This window comes from Mustela nivalis (assembly GCF_964662115.1).
Source record: "Mustela nivalis genome assembly, chromosome: 1".
NCBI lineage: Eukaryota > Metazoa > Chordata > Mammalia > Carnivora > Mustelidae > Mustela > Mustela nivalis.
Genome location: NC_139020.1, coordinates 14,062,407 through 14,071,606, shown reverse-complemented (window position 1 = coordinate 14,071,606; position 9,200 = coordinate 14,062,407). Strand labels below are relative to the sequence as shown.

The following is a 9,200-nucleotide window of genomic DNA, read 5'->3' as shown; positions in this document are numbered from 1 at the left end:
AACAACAACAACAACAAAAAAACTGTCAACATCCTTGACACAACCTGGGTCAGGTTGCAGGTCATTTCCACCCTTAAATTCTCCAACCCACCTGATAGTTTTTAATTTTCCTGTATCCAGTTGCCCAGAAAGTAGGCTAAGGAGAGTCCAAAGGGTTATCCCCAGTGGCACATTAATATCCAGATCCCCTTAACTCCTTTTGATTTTACTTCCATTCAAAGAAATTATTTTGTAATCTCTTTTAAAGATTTATTTATTTATTTCAGAGAAAGAAAGCATGCCCACAAACAAGGGGAGGGGCAGAGAGAAAGGGAGAGAGAGGATCTCAATCAGAGTCCCCACTGAGCACAGAGTCTGATGTTGGTGACCTGTTTGATCCTAGGACCTGAGATCATGAGCTGAGCTGAAGTCAGACACTTAACCAACTGAGTCACCCAGGCACCCCTATTTTATGATCTTAACAATGAGGAAAATCTGATACTGACTGAAACATTTTTTTCTTTCCCCACAATCCCTTCAGAATTTAGGGTTTTCAGACTAAAATAACAAAACAAAAACAAAACACAAAAGCTGTCCTTAAGTTTCTGAGTTTTGTTGTTTTCTCTCTTCCCTGTGGGAACAAAGCTCTTTATTATCTAAAGATCTCAAACTAGTATACTCATTTGTATTGTTTTCTGATCATTCTTCAAATATTTATTGAGTATCTACTTAGTGCTATTGTTGACTGTTCTATTTCTCAAGAGTAACTCAAGTTTAGTTAACTTTGGCCAAATTATATCACTTAGTAAGTTTCAGTTCTCTTGGGTGTCTGCATAGCTAAGCATCTCCATTTGGCTTCTGTCAAGATCCCAGGGTCCTGGGATTGAGTCAGGATCTCTGCTCAGGGGGAGTCTGCTTCTCTCTCTGCCCCTCTCCCCCAACTTGTGCTCTCTCTCCTTCCTTCTCTCTCTCTCTCAAAAATAGATAAATAAAGTCCTAGAAAAAAGTTTCAGTTCTCTTAGCTACAACAATTTTGTTTATAACGATGTCTACAATTTCTACATTACATAATGGTAAAGTAGAAGAGCAAGTGAACTAAACATATCAACTTTTTTTGAAAATGAAAAGTATTATTAATGTGCATTTAAGTAAATTTGTAACTTACAAAGGGTTACTCTTTTAAAACATTTTCAACCATGTCTGGATAGATAATATTGTATTTTCCCTCTTTCTCTGCTCTCCATTCCAGAAGGTAGCCAGCAAAGCATTTCACTGGCTCAGTGGAATGTATAGCAAAGCTGAAGTCAAAATAGCCTAGAAGAGTTTTAGTCTTTATGTGTTTTTGCTTCTGAAAGCCTAAGCCTCTATGAAACAATAAATTTTTTGACAATGGAAGTAAAGGAGGTTTGTGGAGGTGATATTTAAAAAAAAAATAAGAGAAGGAAAATTTTCTTTCATGACTGTTTGTAGATAGCTGGTCAGCAAGTCAACAGGTCAAGTTTTTGCCATGAATCTAGGAAATGGCATAGATCATCTTGATACTGATTGCATTGGTAGTTTTTAAAATTCCCCTAGCAGGGCGCCTGGGTGGCTCAGTGGTTAAGCCGCTGCCTTCGGCTCAGGTCATGATCTCAGGGTCCTGGGATCGAGTCCCACATTGGGCTCTCTGCTCAGCAAGGAGCCTGCTTCCCTCTCTCTCTCTCTCTGCCTGCCTCTCAGTCTACTTGTGATCTCTCTCTGTCAAATAAATAAATAAAATCTTAAAAAAAATAAAATAAAATAAAATTCCCCTAGCAACTCTAATATGCAGCCAAGTTGAAATCCACTGATCTAAGCAGCCTACGACTGGAGACTATCAAAAAAGACTGTCATAAAAGCATGATAAAGAATTGACAGAGCTAAGAAGACTAATGGCATCATGTGAGCAGGTATAATAGACATTTTCTCAGTGACCTGTATGGACTGACTTGCATAAATCATCATGGACTGATCCCATTAGCCCATGACCCCAAGGACTGCTTAGCCCTACACAAGACCCTAAGAAATGTGTAATATATGGGAAAATATGCAAGAGGTTGAATTTATGTTAAATTTTAGAAAACAAAGATGAATTTCTTGCACATCTGAGTTTGTGGTATGAGACTTACATTCATAATCTGTCTTGAAATTCCTTGAAAATTATTGAAATTTCTTGGTGGTATAATAAGGAAAATATTGCAGCAGAGTGAGGAAAATAGAAATCATTCTTCCAGAAGTACATCTTGATTAATGAAAGAGCAAACAAAAGAATTCTTCATTCCTGAAATTTAACCTAAATTCAGTGGCTAATGTTATCTTGTGATTTTACCCCCATTACACCTTTTTACTCTTTGATCCTCTCGCTAGCAGGATAACATGCCTCATTTACTCTCTGGAGCCTATTGTGTGAGGTTAGTTACTTCTAGTTTGCCAAAAGATAAGATAAATGATTCCATGACAACCTTTAAGCCTATATCTTGCATGTCTTGATTTTGTACTTATTTGTCTGTATATATGATAAATGACTCCTTTTCAATGCATCCAAAATTTAGGACTTTCTGAATGAACTCTGAAAAAGAAAACAATCTTAGGGGAAAAAAGTCTGTCTAAATTATTGTTTTTTTATTGATATTATTTGAAGATGTTTACATTTGTGTGGCTTTATCATTACCTATTACTAATTTTTTAAGCATAGATTTATATTACCAAAGATTTGACTTACTGAAGTCTTGCTGGTGGTTAACAGAATGAAATGAAGGTTTGACCTTCACATCTGGACTTAAGTTATCTCTCATTTAATGTTTCAGGGTTATTAGATGATCTTTGAGAATAGAAATTCATTCTGAAAATGACCCCACAGTGAAATATATCAACATAATTGAAAACATGTAAGTATTTTATTATTTTATTATAATAAGGTTGGATATCAATAAATATTTGGTGAACAAATTTAATCTTTTCATTGCAAATAGGTACTGTAAATTACATACAGTTTTATTATAAAAGAAACACAATATTTGAAGAGTTAGAATTACAAATATAAACATTGATTGGTTCATAAGATATTGGAAATATTCAGCACACTCATAGGAGTGCTTTTGCTCCACAAACCCTCATATTCCCAGCCTCCTCCCCCCCCACACACTTATAATAACCCTGATACTGGCACTTTAAGTATGGCATGTTAAATGAATAGGAAGTAAAGAATTGAGGAAATAGTACACATAATTCAAGCAAAACAAGATGTCTTAGCCATACTTATTTATTTATTTCAGAATAAAATGGAGGTACTTATTTTAGCCTGACTAATCACCTGAATCATTATCTTAATTCTTCATTTTGCTTTGCATGTGTAGACCTCAACAATGACTAAAGAATAAAACAAAGAACAGAAACCATTCCCTTCAACACCCAAACCTCAATTCCCTAATTAGAACCATATTTCCTCTTGATGAGAGTTGAATGTTTATAGCATTATATTGATGTGCCTTATCAAAATAGATAGATAGCTTCTGTTTGTTGTAGGTGTAAATTATAACTTATGAAACATATTACTTTTCATTTATCAATTATTTTCCTTTGAATATATAATTCCAGGGAAATTTAACTATATAAATTAGGTGCTTTAAATAATCATCATCATAAATTACCTAGGATAAATCAGTGCCCTTTTTTCCCCTGAAAGTGTTTCCATGCCAGTGCATTTGAGTTTCCAAAAGGAACACCAAATGTTTTTATTAGATGGGCATTTCTATATTTTGATAAGTTTAATTAAAAATACTTATTTGAGATATATTATTTTTCAGAGTAATTGTTTAAAAAAGAAAATTGTTACTGTATTAGTATAAGAAATAATTTTGGAGGAAAAAATAGGTTATATTTTAGAATATGTTTTATTGTTACATGTTATCAATTGCAATAAAATTTGAATTTCATAACAGGTGATATATGATTGTCAAAAAACAGTAGTTACCATTATGCTAAGGATGTGGATATACTTGATTTCTGACTACTCAAATTGAAATGGGGATTATGTGTGTACAAATGCATTTAATACACATGAGATCAGAATGCCCAAAGCAAGTCATTTCTATTCCTAACACAAGTGACAGAGTACAATCTATATATCCTTTATATTTCATCTCAATTTAAATGCAGCCATAAAGCAAGTTCTCATGCCTGACGTACTTACAGTGTCTGGCAGGACTCTATAAAACACTTTGATTGTAATCCAGAGTTTGAACCAAAAGCAGGTATTAGACATAACTGGTGGAAGTCTTACTAAACATTGTCACGTTCCTTCACTTCTCTGTGTGTGGCACACAATACCCAGGGGCTGGATATCTGAGCCTTTGCTGCTTTCTGTTGCAACAGCAGAACCCACAGAGCAGACCCCCTGCAATGAAAAGGACGGTGGTGCTCGCCCAGCCAAGGAAAAGGGCTGCTCCCAGCTCTCGTTTCTGACCCACGTGGATGGCTGGGTTGTAGAAATCCCTGATGATGATGTTGGCTGTCCAGCACACTGGAATCAGAACAAAGATGCCGGTCAGGATGAAGAGGATCCCCGAAGTCCCTAGAAGGTATGCTTTGGCCTTCTCGTTAGAGCCGGTGCACTGGATCTGCTTCATGCCACAGATGCCAAGGAGCAGAGCGACGAAGGAGAGAGCAACTGACACACACATGAGGGCGCGCGCTGCTTCTAGGACAGGTGGGAGCGCCAACAAAGAACTATAGAATTTGCACTGCAACCGGACCTTGGCTTGTCGAATGCAGTTCATCCAAAGCCCTTCCCAGAGCCTTTCAAAAACAATAATGTTGCTGCCAATAAAAGCCGATACCCTCCACTGAGGCAGAAGGGTTGTGGCAAGAGTCCCAACCACGCCAAGGAACCCAAGAACCAGACCAGCAATCTGCAGGGGATAAAAGGCCATCGCCTCTCCTTTGAAGACTGAGCCAATCTGGAAGGGTAGAAGCTGTTCGAAATCCTGAACTTGGATGAGGCCTCTGAGTCTACATCAATCTCTGAAGAGGTTCTCCACGGTTGCTGCCCATAACGCTTTAGTTGAAATCAGCAACAGTGAGTGAACTTGGCCTGACTAGAAGTACCTGTTGTAAATGCATGCTGCCTTTCTACACAGACATTCATCTCTGTATGGATTATTTACTAGTCATATATAATTGTTTCCCAGCCAATAAGAAGGTAGTCAGAGGTGTGTCAAGAAATACTGCATTCAACTTTGGTATTCCTCTTATTATTATTGTCTTAGCAGTGTTGTAATTAAGTGTCAGAGCTCCCATTGTAGATTGCTAATTACAGAGTTGAAAACTTCCTGTTGGAAAAGCACTCTGAAAAAAAAAGGGGGGGGGCATAAATATATATATTAAGTCACCACTGGAGACAGCACCAAAACCTTGCTAGTTCTTTGGAGAGTAATTGAGAAACACTGTGTACTTTGGATGATCTATTGCTTTCTTCTAATCTAAGCCACTTTTGTGCTTGCTTTGGCAGCACATATACTAATCTAAGCCACTTTTCTTTAGTGAGGTTAGTCAATTCTAGTTTTAATAAAGACTTCTGGATATGAAGCAATGTTTAGGTATTAGTTTTAAGATGTCTGCTATAACCACTGATGCTTTATAAAATGAAGAGTCCTAAAAAATTCAGATTTCAGTTTATTCTTTTTTTAAGATTTTATTTATTTATTTGAGAGAAAGAGTATATGAGCATGAGCAGGAGGGAAGGAACAGAGGAAGAGAGAGAAGCAGGCTCCCCTCTGAGCAGGAAGCCTGATGTGGGGTTCAATCCTAGGACCCTGAGATCATGACCCAAGCTGAAGGCAGATGCTTAACTGAGCCATCCAAATACCCCAAGATTTTAGTTTATTCTTAAGATCCATATAAGCACAACAAAAAGAAGCAGTCCTTATAATTGAATTTACTGGTAATTATTATATTTGTTAAGTAACACTTTGTCTCCAGGCGAAAAAAATATCTCGTATATAAACTTACATTAGCTGTTTGTTCAATGGCAACTTGAAATATATCACATTTATCAAAGCTTCAAATGCATACTTCACTTTATAGAACAATTAAAAGTGGCTCTTTGGACTACTTATGCAATCACTTAATTTCTGATAATAGAAAAACTTTTAGAAATAGAAGATATTTTCAAAGTTATCAGGCTTAAGTCTCTCATTTGCCAAATGCAGAATGTGAGGTCTTCAGAGTTCTTGGCTAGGCTAGCTATGTGGTAATGATCTAGAAATAAATCCAGTCTCTATCTTACCATGCTTATGCCCCTGACTAATCGACTCAAAAGGGAGAGGGAGATACGATTTTCAGGCCTTTTCACATGAATGGGATTGAGCCTGAAATTAATTCTACCTTTCAGTAGTTTTATAAATAATTTGCAAAGCAAGCAACTGAGGCAGTTTCAAAGTTCAAGAATCAAGCTGTCATCCTTGACTGCCACTTCTCCATCACTGCCCAGAGACCACAGGTGCTTAATGTGGGAAGTGTGGACCTTTTCCCATTTTCTTTCATATTCTATCGCAAGGAATCCATTTCAGGGATGAAAACTATTCAAAAAGGAGCACACCACATATATTCCAGCTGGGAGACATTGCAGTTTGCAACAGGTCTGCCATCTTAGTCATCCACAGTCCAAGAGCCAATGGAAGGTCCAATACAATCCATATTTAAAGAGCCCATTAATTGAATAGGAAATATGGAAACCTTGAGATTTTAAGATGGGTGATCTATCTACCTCTTTTCTATCAATCACCTATCTTTGTTGTTGCTGCTGTTTTAATACCATTCTAGACCAAGTGAGAACTCCTTTGAGTAATGTGAATCATTGAGGAAACAGATGGCTTCTGTGTAGTTCATAGTTTCTTAACACCAGCTCAGAAGGCAGGGTTTTCTCTGCCTTTGTTCTAGCTTTCTGAAACACATGATTATCCATTCTCAACCTGAAGGAATTTGCCAACATTACTCTGACTTGTCCTTCCACCACCTCGTCTGTGTTCTATTTCCTCTTCCTCATTCTATCTCACTTTAAATCCCATCTTCAAACCTGGAAGGTTCCAACTTATTGTTCTTTCCCAATTTTTAAATTTTTTCATGAGATAGAATATCTGGTCTGTATTAAAGAACAAATGTTTACTTGGAAAATGGAGGTACATCCTGATTATAAGAATAATCTGAGGAACATAAATAATGTAGGGGCTTCTGTTTTTGGTCCCTCACAGTCAAAGCCAATTCTCAACACTGGCTTTCCTTTCTTGCTTTAAATTTAAAAAGATATATTGTTTACCTTTCCAATTTTCCATGACTCTTAACCCCTTCTACTTCCTCAGGGGCTCGTATTCCATCGACAATTCCTTCCCTTCCTTGTAATCCACTTATATTTCCACTGCTCCAACATGGAAGTCTGCCTTCCATCACCATGTTAAAACCTTCTTAGAAATTTGACAGACTTTCTTACCTCCTCAAATAACACTTTTATACACTTGTCGCATTTGCTTTTCTGTAGAGGCTGAAAGAAACCACCATCTTCTAACTGAAGCAATAAAAAGCAAATGCTTTGGAGAAGGACTTGTTTCAGCCTTGGTTTGATGCTTTAGCCATCAGCTGGTTATGTAACACAGCTTCACTCCTCCTTATACCACTACTCTTCCTTCCCTTCCTTCCTTCGGGTGTTGATCCCAAGAGCACTCATAGTAAGAAAAGTGCACCCTAACCTCCACCTCAGAGATTGCTTCACAGGAAACCCTACCATTGATTGACACCATATTCTAATTTATTTACAGTATTTCCTACTGGAGATGCCTGAAATGTTCAGTCAGTTAAGCATCCAACTTTTGGTTTTGACTCAGGTCATGATCTCATGGTGGTGAGATCGAGTGCCAGGTCGGGTTCCCCACTCAGATTGGAGTCTTGCTTCAGATTCTCTCTCCATCTGCCTCTGCCTCTGCTCTTTCTCCTTGCCCTCTCTCTCTAAAATAAACAATAAATAAATAAATAAATAATAAAATCTTCGATAAATACTTTTTGTTATAACATTGCTATTCCAACTTCAACCACTCTCATCTGAATCAACTCAGGGATATTTTATTACTCTCTTTGCCTCTGGTCTTACTCCTATATCATCGGTACTGCACTGGGGACCACACAGAGCTTTCTGAATCAAATTCTGAACATGCCACCACTTTGCTTAAATTCTTTTAATAGTTCTCCACTTCCTCCAAGATAAAATCCAAATACCTTAGCATGGTGCAAAAGACCAATTCTTGGGCTGGCTCCCGCTCAACTGTAAAACATATCTTCTGACCATGACTCCCTCCCATGCCTTCATGACCTTATGTTTTAGTGATGGTAAATAATAAACAAGTGATTAAAAATATATGTAATTATAAATTGAGATATAGCTACAGGTTAAAATAATACAGAGTATAGAAAAAAATAAGGTATATATATTGATAATATAAAGAGGTGAGGCCTTAATTTTAATTAAGAGGTAAAAGAAAGTTTGTTTGACAAAATAATACTTAACCTATAACCTGAAGCTTGCGTATTAGGTCTTCAGGTAAAGAGTGAGATAAGGAGCCTCCTGAGCATGGGAGACAGTGGGTGAATGCACTGAGGGTAGAGAACTTGGGACTAACACAGACAGAAGGCCTTGAGCATGAGGGTTGTGGGAGCTGCGGTGAGGGCAGATGAAGCTGCAAGTGCAGACAAAGTCCAGATGTGTGGGTCCTTGTGAACCATTTAATAATCTCTTGAGATCAATGCAAAGCCCATTGAAGATTTTAAGCACAGAACTGAAATGAGCAAGTCAGTGTTGAAAACAAAAATGAGGGGTGCCTGGGTTTCTCAGTTGGTTAAGCCTCCTACTCTTAATTTTGACTCAGGTCATGATCCCAGGGTTGTGAGATCAAGCCCTTCATCAGGCTGAGTGTGGGGCCTGCTTAGAATTCTCTCTCTCTCTCTCTCTCTCTCAAAAACAAAAACCAAACCAAACTACAAACAAAATCAAACAAAAAACTAGAAAATTACCCCTAAACAATAAGATACCACCATTTGGAGGGGGTGAGGATTGGAAAGGCATGAAATAAAACATGAAGAAACCAGTTAGAAGGTTATTGCTGTCATCTAGATGGGAGAAGAAGGAGGTGGGCAGAATACAGGTGATGCGGAGGAGC

General features: G+C 37.5%; 1 protein-coding gene across 1 annotated transcript; it reads right to left on the bottom strand.

Annotated features, from left to right (window-relative positions):
• Positions 1-4,298: 4,298 nt before the first annotated feature.
• CLDN17 (claudin 17) lies at positions 4,299-4,928 on the bottom strand (the record flags this gene model as incomplete). Its single annotated transcript, XM_082696699.1, has 1 exon — positions 4,299-4,928. One exon carries the CDS (start codon positions 4,926-4,928, stop codon positions 4,299-4,301), a length of 630 nt encoding a protein of 209 aa, XP_082552825.1.
• Positions 4,929-9,200: the final 4,272 nt, after the last annotated feature.